General features: G+C 45.8%; 1 protein-coding gene across 3 annotated transcripts in view; it reads right to left on the reverse strand.

Moving 5' to 3' along the window:
- ankef1a (ankyrin repeat and EF-hand domain containing 1a) overlaps positions 1-6,392 on the reverse strand; it is a 98,075-nt gene extending 91,683 nt beyond the window's left edge. The window contains exons 1-2 of one of the 3 annotated variants that reach the window (XM_038806642.1): positions 6,237-6,392; positions 5,108-5,503 (exon numbers count right to left, since the gene is read on the reverse strand). In XM_038806642.1, coding sequence (XP_038662570.1) covers positions 5,108-5,456 — 349 coding nt within the window. In that variant the 5' untranslated portion in view covers positions 5,457-5,503; positions 6,237-6,392. Of the gene's footprint in view, positions 1-5,107; positions 5,504-6,117 lie in introns of those variants that run through there. The other 2 variants (XM_038806633.1, XM_038806651.1) reach the window with 2 other exon arrangements.
- Positions 6,393-16,481: the final 10,089 nt, after the last annotated feature.

Below are 16,481 nucleotides of genomic sequence, written 5' to 3' on the forward strand. Positions count from 1 at the left end.
TTAGATAGGTTGACGATGGGGAAGGTAGTGGGGCAGTTAAGGCGGGCAAGGGGGATCAATACGAATATGGGGAGAAGGTGAGTCACATGCTGGCTCATCAGCAGCATTCTGACATGAAGACCATGCCTCTGAAGGTACTTCAGTGTGGCCTCTAAGTGTCATAAGTGCTCTTGTTCATTGGAGCTGGTTATCAATATATTATCTAGGTCACACTGTACCTCCTGTAAACCATTAAGAATCTGATTGATTGACTGTGGAAATAAAGCTGGTGCTGACATAATTCCACAATTCCCTTGTAGAAGAATAGGCCTTCGTGAATGAGGATGGTGAGTAGGTGTTCAACTGCCACATTCATTTGCAGGATAGCCTGCGATAGGTCAATCTTGCTCAATGCTTTCCCTCCTGCTAGGCCTACGAAGAAATCCTTAATCAATGATAACAAGTATTGATCTGTGCTTAGAACCGGATTAATTGTGGTCTTAAATTCTCTGCAGATATGAATTTTACATTCCTGCTTCATGACAGGTACCATAGGAGTTGCCCAGTCATTCGCAGTGATGGGTTCGAAGACGCCTCCTTCTAGAATCATAGAATGTACAGTGCTGAAGGAGGCCATTTGGCACATCTAGCCTGCACCGGCTCATAGAATTTACAGTGCTAAAGGAGGCCATTCAGCCCATCGAGTTTGCACCGGCCCTTGGAAAGAGAACCCTACGCCGACGCCTCCACCCTATCCCATAACCCAGTAACCCCACTTAACCTTTTTGGACATAAAGTACAATTTAGCATGGCCGATCCATCTAACCTGCGCATCTTTGGACTCTGGGAGGAAACCGGGGCACCCAGAGGAAACCCACGCAGACACGGGGAGAACGTGCAGACTCCGCACAGACAGTGAACCAAGCCGGGATTCTAACCTGGGACTCTGGAGCTGTGAAGCAACTGTGCTAACGACTATGCTACCATGCTGACCCCTGTTTCCAAATGTCTCAGTAGTTCAGATTTGTCTTTTGGACATATGGCATAGGGCAGTGCTCTAGCCTTGAGACATTTCGGCTGGCTATTTTCCTTCATCTTCAGCGACACTTGCACTCCTTTCATGGACACCAGTGTGTCTTCAAAAACATTGCTGCATTTTTGCGCAATGGGCTGTAAGTTCGAATTTGAATCAACTATGCTGTTCACAACCCCCCAATTCAGTTTAATCATTTCGAGCTAAAAGCAGCCATAGAGAGCTGGAAAACCTGCTCACACCCCATGGAGTGATAGTTCTGTGGTTTGACCACTTAGCTCAACCTTGTCTGTGATGTCACCATTCAGTGGCAGTATTTCCTCAATATAGGTCCTCAAGGTCAAATCTGCTATCTTCAAAGTTTCCATTTATAGATGGTCTCAGGAATTAAGGAGTCGGCAGCCCCATATCGGCCTCTATTTTGATAGGTTGTCTATTCAGTTTTGGGACGACCCAAAACAGTGTGAACCAATCTGGACTGAGAGGACTTTCAGCTTCAGTCTTCATTAGAATTAAGTTCTATAGCTTCACTGGGCTTGTTGTTCTTGTCTTCCACATTTTGAATTTTCTTAGTTTCAAGCAGTTTTATTTCTTCCTTTAAAAGAGTTTTGTGTCTCTCTTTAGCGTTCCTCTCTGGAGAAGCTATTTTATTCCAGCAAGCTCTTTCTGTGTGGCCAGTTCTGCCACAGTTTTCACACTGGCTGTCCTTGCTTAAGTAATCAGCCTGCGAATGGCCCATTTTGAACAGTGATGACACGTCGGCTTCTGGGTAGACTTCTTCTGGGCCACAGCCCGTTAATGGACCCTCGTGCTTGCTCTGAGCTGAAAAGACTACTTAGCCGTGATCTCCATTAAAACAGCAATATCCAATGCAGTCTTCAGACTTAGATTTCATCCCGTTAATAATCTTCTCTGAATGGCCTCATTTTTCAAACCACACACCAAACAATCTCTAATTGTGATCTAATGAGTCGCCAAATTTGCAAAACTCCGCAAGTTCCTTGAGGGTTGCGATGAACTGTGCAATATTTTTCCCTTCTAACTTATTCCTTTGATGAAACTGAAACTCTCCAGAATAATTAATGGCTTTGGTGCTTAATAGTCTTCTAATATTTTAACCAATCCTAGATACGTCTTATTGTATGTCCCTGGTTTCTGAGGCTGAACTAAGTTTCTTAACAAGTTGAAAGTTCAGCTACCAATTGTACTTAGGAAGCAGGAAGCTTAATATCTTCCAAAATATTATTGTCTAATATATAATAAAGGAATCTTTTTGAGTATGACTTCCAGTTCCCAGAGTCTTCATCAAAAGAGCCTATTGTGCTGGAATTTCCCACCATTTTCATGGTTTTGGAGTGCTCGTCCAACTTCCCTTAAATGAATGGTCAAGTTAAATAAAGTTGAATTACCACTTTCAACAGCTTTAACTCGCATCAAAAGCTGTAAAACCTTTTGTGTTCGGCCTCACTCTACCTCCGTGTCTTACTGTACGGCACATGACGAATTCTGCAGCCAGAGCTCTTCAGATTGCCGGTTTTAAATTGACATAGGGCCTTACTTTGAGTTTTTGCCACAAATTCCTTGACAGTTCCGATGCCAGGTGTGATTTCTGACCTTCTGTTAATCCCCTTGATCGATTCTGTTGAAGGCAGCTCCACTCTTCTACATCAATATTGAAGTTCTGACCGTCAAAGTTTAGCTTTTTCTCTTCCTTCCAAAAAGATTATTTTTCTAATCTGTTACTCATCGCCAATTATCTTTTTGTAAACCTTTGCATCTTTAGACTAACAATGCAAAAGAAATAGATTACAGGTGCACGTGGGTCGAAATCAACATTAACAGACATTTATTAAATATGTCTTCATTATACAAGGGTTGGTATTCGACTAAGAGCAAAAGCCCTCTGAAGTAGCAAATGATGTTGCATATATCACGTGACTCGGTTCTTAAAGAGACTTTGCACGAGGGCAGCATGGTAGCATAGTGGGTAGCGCTGCTGCCTATGGCGCTGAGGACCTGGGTTCGATCCGGCTCTGGGTCACTGTCTGTGTGGAGTTGCACATTCTCCCCATGTCTGCGTGGGTTTCACCCCCCACAACCCAAAGATGTGCAGGTTAGGTGGATTGGCCACGCTAAATTGCCACTTAATTGGAAAATATAATTGGGTACTCTAAATTTATTTTAAAAATTAGACTGTGCACACAACTACAACGACCCACATATATAACAGGAGATGCAGCCAATGTAGTGAAGTATGAAGTAGCACATTTTGGGATAAACAGTGAAAGGAGATATACTCCAATAAGATTTTTAACAGTTGGAGGAACAGAGAAAACTCAAAATCCTGATTAGGATGAGAGTTAGTTAGGAATATCCAATTACGTGGGAAACTGGATTTTATACAGAATGACAAGTTCATGGACAACTAAGACCATAAGATCATAGGGCAATAAGAAATAGGAACGGGAGTAGGCCATTTGGCCCCTCGAGTCTGCTCCTCCATTCCATAGGATTGTGGCTGATGCAGATGCAATTTATTGCAGAGAAGGATTTTGAAGTCTATACTCAACTGTATGATTATTAACACAGTGAAGGAACAGAGTGTACAAAGACAAATCTTCAAAAGATGGGAGTACAGGTAACAATAATGATTAACAAAAGACATTGATGTTTTTATACATTGGCCAGAATTACCCCCCCCCCCCCCAACCGTGTGGCTTGTTTTCCAGTGTTGGAGGCAGCTCACCAATGCTGTGCCGTCAGGGAACCCGCCACATGGGAGTCACCTCCGGTGGGACTGAGAATCCCACAGGTGGGGGAGGGCCAGAAAATCCCACCCATTGTGCAGAAAAAGAAATAATATTGAACTAGTTCTATGTACTGAACTCACAATTCAGAATTGAACGTAGTTTAGTAGATTCCCTTAACGTTGCCAGTTGTCGCTCAATTGGTACCATTCCAGTCTCTCACTCAAAAGGTTGTGGGAATCAAATCACACTTCAGAGGCTTAATCTCAAAAGTTTTGATATGGAGAGGTGGTGGTGTAGTGGTACTGTATTGTCACTGGACTAGTAATCCAGAAAGCCATACTTTGGGGACCAGGGTTCAAATCCCACCACAGCTGATGGCAAAATTTGAATTGCTGTCTGATAACATCCCATTCAGGAAGGAAATCTGCTATCCTTGTCTGGCCTACATGTGGCTCCAGACCAACAGCAATGTGGTTGATGCTGAAATGGCTCAGCAAGGGCAATTAAGGGTGGACAATAATTGCTGGCCTAGTCACTAAAGCCCACATCCCATGAAATATTTTTTTGTTAAGTTCCAGTACAGTGGAGTCCTGCACTGTCAGTGGTGCTGCTTCTGCATGAGGTGTTGAATTAAAGGCACCCCCTGTCATTGTATTGATTGTCGCCTCCACATGGGGGACTAGAAAAACCTGGCTAATAAATAAAACCTTTTTATTATCATTATTGTTACCTGTAAAAACCAAAAACAATTATCCTTGGTGTCCAATTGGATACCTATTCCTCAAATCAATATCACCATCAACATCAAAATAGATTATTTGGCCATTATCATATTGCTATCTGTGGGATCTTGCTGTGCACACGATGGCACCTTGTTTGCTACATCAGGACAATGGCTACACTTAAAGAAACATTTCATTACCTATAAAGCACCATGGGCATTCTGAGGTTGTGACAGGCAATATATAAATGCAAATCTCTGTTTTACAGGAAAGATATTAAGGCCCTGGATAGACCACTGCAAAGATTCACTAAATTGGTAACAAGGAATGGTCAAATAGGATCTTAGCAAAGGTTTCTACAATTCTAATAATTCGAGTAGCACAATAAATTTCACTATAGCTTCTGACAAGCCAACTGCTGCAGTGACACTTCTGGACCCAAGAATATCAATCACAAACAGAAGTTAAGTGGCCAGTCTGACTTCACCACACAAATATTCATTCTTTTCTCAGGGAACAGGTTCTGCTACTTTTACATCAGGTTCGGTAATTTTACATCAGTGAATGACCGGAGGGGTGTTAACTATCCAAGGGGAGACTGGCAGTTAGTTGTCACACTCTACCTTTGCCAGACTTGTCCACCAGTTTCATGTCTGCGTTCGCCTCTGCCAGCACCTCCAGGGTCCTGTCGTGCCCCACTTCTGCCGCGATCATCGCGGCCGTGCGACCCTCTTTATCCACCACGTTGGGCTCAGCCCCCAGCGACAGCAGCAGCTTGCAGATTTCCACATCGTCAGCGACCGAGGCCAAATGCAAGGCGTATTCCCCCTGGCAGGGCTCGCTCAGGTTCACCAAGTGCGGCACTCCCACCGTGAGCAACTTCTCTATCTCGGCTTTGTTCCGCTGCCTCACATACTGAATGAGTTTGTAAACTTGCAGAATCTGAAGGCGCCCTTGTGCTATATCTGACATCTCACCATTGCAGGCTCAGCTCCCCTCCTCTTCACACTGGCGGCATTCTAAATTCATTAAAACAACAATGAAATATTCAGTTATCAGAATCAACCTGTACCCTTCCCCTCTCCCTCTGCACCAACCCCTCCTCCTTCATCCCCTCACTTTCCCTTCTTTACCCCTCTCTTCCTCGCACCCTTCCCTCCCCCATCCATCTCTCCCTCACACCCTCTCTCATCCCATCCCTCCTTCACCCCTCTCCCTCCCTCACCCCGCCGCTCTTTCTGTCGTCCCTCTTCCTCCCTCCCCCTTCCTCACCCCCTCCCCTCACCCCTTTCCCTCCATCCCTCACCCCTCTCTCTCCCCTGACCCTCCCTCCCTCAGCCCTCTCTCTCCTTCACCCCTCTCCCTCGCCCATTTGGGTCGCCTGGCTTGACTTGATTAACTGTCTACTGTCACAAATATCTCTGCCCCTCAGCGCGGGAGGGCTCCTATACCATAATATAAAAGCAAAATACTGCAGATGTAGGGAATCTGAAATAAAAACAGAAAGTGCGGGGAAACAGCAGGTCTGGCAGCATCTGTGGAGAGAGAAAGAGTTAATGGTTTAGTACAATGTGGCTCATTTCTACACGTGTTGATAACCACTTAATGGAAGCGGCGCAGTTTCAGCCCATACCGTTAAAATGCAGATCCAGCAATTTTACCGCAGCCCCCAGCCCCGTTCCCGAAAAAAAACTTTTTTAAACGGCTGAGAATGAGAGAGTCCGAGTGGGAGGTGTTAATTCCCGCACTTACATCCCGCAGCAACCAGACAAAATGTGTGGAGATCCTAATTAAAGCGGGGGGGGGGGGGGGGGGGGAGCTCAGGAAATATAATCAGGTAAAACAGGGCAAAAAGAATGAATGTCCAACGGAATCTCCGCCCCCGCAGCTTCTCCTCTGAGCTGCACACACCAGGAGGGAAACACAAAAGGAGCGAGAAGAGTTTTGGAACCAAAGCACATCTGCTCCCATGGCAACAGAATGCAGCGACATTAAAAGTAACAAGGAAATGGAAAGGCTTCCTCGCCACGTGGGAGCAGCAGAGGAAATAGAATGGAGTCTAACAACTAAGACATATGTTGCTGCAGGTTTTTTAAAATTGTGTTTCATTATAAACAGGTTTTAGCCTGCGACATGACAGCATGGTGCGGCACCATAGTTAGCACTGTTGCCTCACAGCTCCAGGACCCGGGTTCCATTCAGGTGACTGTGTGGAGTTTGCACTTTCTCCCTGTTTCTGCCTGGTGGGTGATCTGGTTTATCCCGCAGTCCAAAGAAGTACAGGTTAGGTGGATTAGCCATGCTAAATTGCCTCTTAGTGTCCAAAAGGTTAGGTGGGGTTACGGGATAGGTACAGATGTGGGTTTAAGTAGGGTGCTCTTTCCAAGGGCTGGAGCAGACTCAATGGGCTGAATTACCTCCTTCTGCACTGTAGGTATTCTATTCTATGACAACAATGCAGCTGGGCTGCCAGTTAACTCGTCAGGTCTTATGGAGTGCCCTGTTCCAACAATCTCCCTTTTGGGGAAGGAGGACGGTGACGGTGGGGAAGGAACACAAGTTAACTTTCCAGGTTGATGGTGACCTTCATCAGAACTGTAGGACGTTCAGAGAAGGGCGGCACAGTAGTTAGCGCGGCTAGCAGGTAGCACCGAGTTACTGCGTGCCTCACAGCGCCAGGAACCCAGGTTCAATTCTGGTCTTGGGTGACTGTGGAATTTGCACATTCTCCCCGTGTGTGAATCGGTTACCTCCGAGTGCCCGGTTTCCTCCCACAGTCCAAAGATGTGCAGGATAGGTGGATTGACCATGCTAAATTGCCTCTTAATGTCCAAAAATGTGTAGGTTAGATGGGGTTACAGGGATAGGACGGGGGGAGTGGACCTGGATGGGGTGCTGTTTCAGAGGGTCATCGCAGACGCGATGGGGCAAATGGCCTCCTTCTAATGAAGGAAAAATATATGTACAGTTTTGGATACGAGTACAGAGCCAGAAAGTGGACACTTCGGATTCGGAAGTTACAATTACTAATTAGGGGTCACAGTCTCAGGGTCTGGGGAGGGGGCATTTAGGACTGAGATGAGGAGAAGCTTGTCAACTCCTAGAGTGGTGAACCTATGGAATTCTTTGCTACAGAAGGCTGTGGAGGCCAAATCTATGAAAATATTTAAGAAGGAAATAGATAGATTCCACACTAAAGTCATCAAGAGGCATGGGGAGAGCGCGGGAGTATTATGGCATTGAGTTAGAGGATCATACTGAATGGTGGAGCAGGCCCAGAGGGCTAAATGATGTACTCCTGCTCCATTTTCTCTGTTCTTGTATGAGTCTGATACAGTGGGCAGAGGCAGGTTTGAAGGTAGGAGGGCAGTGAGAGCATTATTAAGTTGCACGTAGCATCAGCTCCTTGCTGCATTCCGGTCTCAGTGGATTTCAGCAGAGGGTAGATAGTTTACACAAAATTTGGAGCATTTGTGTGTTAACCGTGACTCAGTTAGCAACACTGAGGATCTGAGTTTGAGTCCAGGACTTGAACACCAAAATCAAGGCTGATACCCCAGTACACGTCTGAGCATGCGCTGCACAATCAGAGCGGTGCTATGTTTCAAGGCCCCATCTCCCTCCTTGGATGAATGTAGGAGATCCCAAGGCACTATTTTGAAGAGGAGCAGGAGGGTTACCACAAGGAAGCAGATTATCTGGCCATTATCACATTGCTGTTTGTGGGAGTGTGCCTTGTTTCTGAATAACAATAGTGAGCACATTTATTGTCTCGTGCTGGGCGACAGCCAGTGGCCATGAGAAGGCTGTATAAATGAATGTTTTTCTTTATCTTTAGGTTGATTAGAGTGGATTTTATGTTCTGGCATCCTGCTGCATCAGGACCCCAGCAGGTGAGGGGAGGCAACTTATTGTTAATGTGTGGGCCTTGGAAGCAGCTCTGCAGCAGCAAATGGTGAATTTCAGTGTAGCTAAAATATCAATTCTGAGCAAAGATGATTCAGCAGTTGCCATAAGATTATGTAGTGTGAGATTGTTATTTTAAACCCTCGAGACATATGTGAAAGAAAGTTAATCATGCCTGAGTGTGTGGCTAGTGTGACAACCGAGTTAAAGGATCAGTTTCTTAAGTCTTCCTGTTCCTTTTCTAAGAGCTGATGGCTATTAGTTACAACTTTCTTTCTACAATGAAATACTCTTTGAAAATTTTAGAGCCTTATTTACGAGTTACAATGTAAAATTCCTCGAAAAAGAACAATAATAGTTAAGTAGAATCCTAGATTCCCTACAGTGCCCATTCAGCTCATCGAGTCTGCACTGACCCTCTGAAAGAGCATCCTACCTTGGCCCATGCCCCACCCTACCCCGTGACCCAGTAACCCCACCAAATCTTTTTGGACACTAAGGGGGAATTTAGCATGGCCTATGCACCTAACCTGCACATCTTTGGACTGTGGGAGGAAACCCACAGTTAGGGGCTGGTTTAGCACAGTGGCCTAAATAGCTGGCTTTTAAAGCAGAACAAGGCAGGCCAGCAGCGCGCGTTCAATCCCCGTACCAGCCTCCCGAACAGGCGCCGGAATGTGGCGACTAGGGGCTTTTCACAGTAACTTCATTTGAAGCCTACTTGTGACAGTAAGCGATTTTCATTTTTTTTTTAGAGGGCAGCACGGTAGCATTGTGGATAGCACAATCGCTTCACAGCTCCAGGGTCCCAGGTTCGATTCTGGCTTGGGTCACTGTCTGTGTGGAGTCTGCACATCCTACCCGTGTGTGCGTGGGTTTCCTCCGGGTGCTCCGGTTTCCTCCCACATTCCAAAGATGTGCAGGTTAGGTGAATTGGCCATGATAAATTCCCCTTAGTGTCCAAAATTGCCCTTAGTGTTGGGTGGGGTTGCTGGGTTATGGGGATAGGGTGGAGGTGTTATCCTTGGGTAGGGTGCTGTTTCCGCGGGCCAGTGCAGACTCGATGGGCCGAATGGCCTCCTTCTGCCCTGTAAATTCTATGTAAAAAAAAAACCGGAGCACCCGGAGGAAACCCACGCAGATAACGGAAGAACCTACAAACTCCACACAGTCACCCAAGGCCGGAATTGAACCCGGGTCCCTGGTGCTGTGAGGCAGCAGTGCTAACCACTGTGCAACCGTGCAACCCTCTTTTGATTGCTTTTTTATTAACCTGTTAATTACATCTAACTCTCTTTAATTGAATTCCAGTTAACCGCACGACAAAGAAGATCTCATACAGTGTATAACAATAAGGGCCAGCCGGGGAATCAAACCTGGCGCGAGTGGTCATTGCAGAGAGCCAGTACAGACATGATGAGCTGAATGGCCTCTTCTGTGCTCAAACCATTCTATGAGTCTAACACCGAGTTGTACTTAAAGCTCTTTGTTTTTTCAAATTCAAACCAATTCAGGTCTTTTTAATAAAAATGAATGTAAAAGATAACCAATAACCAAAAGCAGATACTAACTAGTAACTGCCTAAGGATTGGATTACAGACTGTGAGAAGGACAGTATATGGTTTTGTTAAGTTTCACACTTACAGCACTTTTTTTCACATAATATCCTACAGCATGTGGAGAAACTAAATAGGCATTTTACACAAGGGTGACAAGGATGCCTGGGCACAGGAAGTGATAAATGTCACAGTGGTGCAGTGGCAGGTGATCTTTTAAGTTTAGACAGTCCAGGGGATGTTGTACTCTGTATCAGCATCTGATATTTCTGACCTCGGTGTCCCCAGTGGATGCCAAGTTAGTGGAACAGGTGCTGCACATCATACGTGCCAATGAATACGTGTTGAGCAGCATGTTGGCATTGCTTCAGTAAAAAAAATGAAATGGTTCAATGCTACAAGCTGATTGAGTCAAAGAGGTCTACAGCACAGAAATGGTGCTTCAGCCCATCGCATCTGCGCCAATCAAAAACAACCACCTAACCATTCTAATCCCATTTTCCAGCATTTGGCCCAGAGCCTTGTATGCCTTGGCATCGCAAGTGCACATTGAAATACTTCTTAAATATAATGAGGGTCACTGCCTTCACCATCTTTTCAGCAGTGAGGTCCAGACTCCACCTACCCACTGGTTGGAAAAGGTTTTCCTGGCTTCCGGTGATGGGGATTTGCTGAGTAGTCACACATCAGATGGCTCTCCTCCTGCGTACCTGGAAATAAACTCTTTTACCCAAACAGCACGCTAAAACAGGGGAAAAAAGTATCCCATCACCTTAACTAATAATAATGCAGGAGAGGGTGCTGAACAACAGCAACTCCAGGGGCCGTAAGGAGACGAGAAACAGGAAAAGCCAGGAGAAACAAGTGGCCGAGTCGGCAGACCCACCAGGTGACGAAGTGCCGGCCACACCAGAGCAAGAAGGTCCGCAAACCTCACATGGGGGTTCCCGCTCACCAGAGGGTGGATGGAGGATGTTCCTTTCCAGAGAACTCAGAGAACACAGGGAAGAGACAAATGCTGATATCCAAGCTGCTGTCAGGATATCAGCAGCGGTCGTGGAGGCCCTGGCAACCACGCAGGTGGCCCAGGACAAGGCAAAGAGGTGACTGGAGGCCCAGGGGAACACCATCAAAAAATTAGAAAAAGCCTAAACAAACCAGAGCAATCGGATCACTGCCCTGCAGACGGAAATAGTGAGGTTTATCATGGCACAGGGGAGTTTGAAAGGGAAGATAGAGGGATCAGGAGAACCAGTCACCGCAACAAAACTTAAGAATAGTGGGCCTGCCGGAAGTTATCAAAGGCAGAGACCCCGCAGACGATGTGGCCCAGATGCTAGGAAATCTGGTGGAAAGGGACAGCTTTCCAAAACTGCCAGAAATAGACAGAGCCACCGGTCGCTTTGCCCAAGACCCAAGGCTGGAGGGCAGCCGAGGACGATAATCGCCAAAATGCACCAGTACCAAGACCAGGAAAGAATCCTGCGCTGGGCAAGGCTGATAAATACCTGCAACTGGGATTTACCAGGACATTGGTGCTGACCTGGCCAAATGCCAGGCAGAATTCAACAGGGCAAAGGCAGCCTTGTACAAAAGCCAAGTCAAATTTAATATTAATAATAATCTTTATTGTCACAAATAGGTTTACATTAACACTGCAATGAAGTTACTGTGAAAATCCCCTTGTCGCCACACTGCGGCACCTGTTTGGGTACACAGGGGGAGAATTCAGAATGTCCAAATCACCTAACAAGTCTTTTGTGTCTTGTGGGTGGAAACTAGAGCACCGATGGAAACCCACGCAGACACAGTAAGAGTGTGCAGACTCCGCACAGACCGTGACCAAAACCGGAAATCAAACCTGGGACCCTGGCGCTGTGAAACAACTGTGTTAACCACTGTGCTACCTGGCCAAACTCTGGGTCATATTCCAGGGCAGGGAGCATTTCTTCACAACCCCTGTGGATGTGGTCAGATTTGTCCCGGAGAACGGGTTGGAAAAACAGCAGCAGAGACAGGGGTGAGCAGATCACCCAAAGGGACTTTAACCAACCTGAGAGAAACCTTGTGCGGGACTACCCTGCCTTGCTTTGAGGACGGGAACTAAAACGTAGGAAGTAAGGAGGGCAGCAGAGCACAAGAGAAGGGAGGAGAATGGCAGGAAGGGAAAAGAGATATCGGGCGAAGGATAGATACATAACTGACCTGAGGAGGGGGGCCACCACAATAGCAGGAAAGCTGGCACCAGGAGGGACGAGTGAGAGGAGGGCTGTGCACATCTCCCACAGGGGGGAGAACACCTCGCAATAGGGGGGGGGGGGGACGCAACACCAACAGGTTAACAGTCAGGGGAGGAAACAGGGGGAAGGGAGCACGGGGAAATAGTAATAGGAGGGCGGGGAGGGTATGGGGAGGAGGAGTGAGAAAGAATCATAAGGGAAACGAAGGGACAAGTGTAGTGAGGGCATTAGGCTGGCTACAACAGGCCACACGTGGTGGCTTGGAATACAAAGGCATCGCAAGCAGCCACTTTGGAGGGTCCATGAGCAAAGGGAATCGCGGAGTGCAGGGGCACACCCATATGGCGTACACACAGTTGGCGGCCATGTCGGGTGCCCCCTGGACAAAGTTGGCCACAGGTACCACCCAAAACTGCAGACTGGCTGTCTGACCTGTCAGAATTTCTCCAGAGAATGCAGTCAGCTGACTTAGTGGTCAGTCTAACAATGGGTGATCTCGCTAAGGCTCAAGTGACCTATCTAGGACACATTGTGGGTCAAGGATGGATACTTCCCAAGACACAAGCTACACATTGTCCAGTTTCCCGTTCCCACCACAAAACGGCAAATCATGAGGTTCTTGGGGATGTGTGGGTTCTACCGCAAGTTTTCGGGGGCCGGAGAATGGAGGAACCAGCACTGGCCCCGATTCCATGCGTGGAACTGGATTCACCGCCCCGGCGTCGGACACGATTTTGGCATCGGGGTGTGAAGAATCCAGCTCAGGGTGTGTAACATAATGTAATAAACTACACTGTCACACAGGGTGTGTAATATAGTGTAATTAACCACATTGTCACACAGAGTGTTTTATATAGTGTAATTAACCATATTGTCACACAGGGTGTGTTATATAGTGTAATGAGGGCAGCACGGTGGCGCAGTGGTTAGTGCTGCTGCCTCAAAGTGCCGAGGTCTCAGGTTTGATGCCAGCTCTGGGTCACTGTCCCTGTGGAGTTTGCACATTCGCCCCGTGTTTGCGTTGGTTTCGCCCCCACAATCCAAAAGCTATGCAGTGTAGGTGAATTGACCACATTAAATTATCCCTTAATTGGAAAAAATTAATTGGATAATCTAAATTTATTTTAAAATATATTATATAGTGTAATAAACCACATTGTCACACAGGGTATGTTACATAGTGTAATTAACCACATTGTCACACAGAGTATGTTATATAGTGTAATAAACTATATTGTCACACATGGTATGTTTTTAATGTTATTAACCACATTGTCACACAGGGTGTGTTATATAGTAATTAACCACATTGTCACACAGGGTATATTATATAGTGTAATTAACCACATTGTCACACAGGGTATATTATATAGTGTAATTAACCACATTGTCACACAGGGTGTGTTATATAGTGTAATTAACTACATTGTCACACAGGGTGTGTTATATAGTGTAATTAATCCCATTGTCACACAGGGTATGTTATATAGTGTAATTAACCACATTGTCACACAGGGTATATTATATAGTGTAATTAACCACATTGTCACACAGGGTACGTTATATGGTGTAATTAACCACATTGTCACACAGGCTGTGTTATATAGTGTAATTAACCACATTGCCATACAGGGTATATTATATAGTGTAATTAACCACATTGTCACACAGGGTATATTATATGGTGCAATTAACCACGTTGTCACACAGGGTGTGTTATATAGTGTAATAAACCACATTGTCACACAGGGTGTGTTATATAGTGTAATTAACCCCATTGTCACACAGGGTGTGTAATATAGTGTAATTAACCACATTGTCACACAGGGTGTGTTATGTAGTGTAATTAACCACATTGTCACACGGTGTGTTATATAGTGTAATTAACCACATTGTCACATAGGGTGTGTAATATAGTGTAATTAACCACATTGTCACACAGGGTATGTTATATAGTGTAATTAACCACATTGTCACACAGAGTATGTTATATAGTGTAATTAACTACATTGTCACACAGGGTGTGTTATATAGTGTAATTAACCGCATTGTCACACAGGGTGTGTTATATAGTGTAATTAACTACATTGTCATACAGGGCATGTTATATGCTGTAATTAACCACATTGTCACACATGGTATGTTATATAATGTAATTAACTATATTGTCACACTGGGTATGTTATACAGTTTAATTAACCACATTGTCACACACGGTATGTTATACATAAGAACATAAGAACTAGGAGCAGGAGTAGGGCATCTGGCCCCTGAAGTTTGCTCCGCCATTCAATGAGATCATGGCTGATCTTTTGTGGACTCAGCTCCACTTTCCGGCCCGAACACCATAACCCCTAATCCCATTATTCTTCAAAAAACTGTCCATCTTTATCTTAAAAACATTTAATGAAGGAGCCTCAACTGCTTCACTGGGCAAGGAATTCTATAGATTCACAACCCTTTGGATGAAGACGTTCCTCCTAAACTCAGTCCTAAATCTACTTTCCCTTATTTTGAGGCCATGCCCCCTAGTTCTGCTTTCACCCGCCAGTGGAAACAACCTGCCCACATCTATCCTTTCTATTCCCTTCATAATTTTATATGTTTCTATAAGATCCCCCCTCATCCTTCTAAATGCCAATGAGTACAGTCCCAGTCTATTCAACCTCTCCTCATAACCCAGCCCCTTCAGCTCTGGGGTTAACCTAGTGAATCTCCTCTGCACACCCTTCAGCGCCAGTACATCCTTTCTCAGGTAAGGAGACCAAAACTGAACACAATACTCCAGGTTTGGCCTCACTAACATCTTACACAATTGCAGCATAACCTCCCTAGTCTTAAACTCCATCCCTCTAGCAACGAAGAACAAAATTCCATTCGCCTTCTTACTCCGCTGTTGAACCTGTAAACCAACTTTTTATGACTCATGCACTAGCACACCCAGGTCTCTCTGCACAGCAGCGTGTTTTAATATTTAGCCATTTAAACAATAATCAATTTTGCTGTTATTCCGACCAAAATGGATAACCTCACATTTGTCTACATTGTATTCCATCTGCCAGACCCTAGCCCATTCACTTAACCTATCCAAATCCCTCTGCAGACTTCCAGTATCCTCTGCACTTTTTGCTTTACCACTCATCTTAGTGTCGTCTGCAAACTTGGACACATTGCCCTTGGTCCCCAACTCCAAATCATCTATGTAAATTGTGAACAATTGTGGGCCCAACACGGATCCCTGAGGGACACCACTAGCTACTGATTGCCAACCAGAGAAACACCCATTAATCCCCACTCTTTGCTTTCTATTAATTAACCAATCCTCTATCCATGCTACTACTTTACCCTTAATGCCATGCATCTTTATCTTATGCAGCAACCTTTTGTGTGGCACCTTGTCAAAGGCTTTCTGGAAATCCAGATATACCACATCCATCGGCTCCCCGTTATCTACCGCACTGGTAATGTCCTCAACAAATTCCACTAAATTAGTTAGGCACGACCTGCCCTTTATGAACCATGCTGTGTTTGCCCAATGGGACAATTTCCATCCAGATGACTTGCTATTTCTTCCTTGATGATAGATTCCAGCATCTTCCCGACTACCGAAGTTAAGCTCACTGGCCTATAATTACCCGCTTTCTGCCTACCTCCTTTTTTAAACAGTGGTGTCACGTTTGCTAATTTCCAATCCACCGGGACCACCCCAGAGTCTAGTGAATTGTGGTAAATTATCACTAGTGCATTTGCAATCCTCCTAGCCATCTCTTTTAGCACTCTGGGATGCATTCCATCAGGGCCAGGAGTTGTCTACCTTTAGCCCCATTAGCTTGCCCATCACTACCTCCTGAGTGATAACCCCCCCGGGCTGCTGCTGCTGCTGGCCTTTTCCTACCATTCTGCCAGGAAATCTAGGAATGGTTGCCACCTCCTGAAGAATCCCTGCACTGATCCCCTTAGGGCAAATTTCACCCTCTCCAATTTAATAAACCCCACCATATCGCTGACCCAGGCCTCTACGCTTGGGGGCCTCGCATCCTATCACTGAAGAAGAATCCTCCGCCGGGCTACTAGGGACGCAAAGGCCAGAATGCCGGCCTCTTTCGCCTCCTGCACTCCCGGCTCCTCTGCAACCCCAAATATTGCGAGTCCTCAACCCGGTTTGACCCTGGATCCTACCACCCTCAACACCGTCCTTGCTACGCCCTTCCAAAATTCCCCCAGCGCTGGGCATGCCCAGAACATATGGGTATGGTTTGCTGAGCTCCCTGAGCACCTAATACACCTGTCCTCGC

The sequence above is a fragment of the Scyliorhinus canicula genome, chromosome 1 (genome assembly GCF_902713615.1).
Source record: "Scyliorhinus canicula chromosome 1, sScyCan1.1, whole genome shotgun sequence".
Taxonomy (NCBI): Eukaryota; Metazoa; Chordata; class Chondrichthyes; order Carcharhiniformes; family Scyliorhinidae; genus Scyliorhinus; species Scyliorhinus canicula.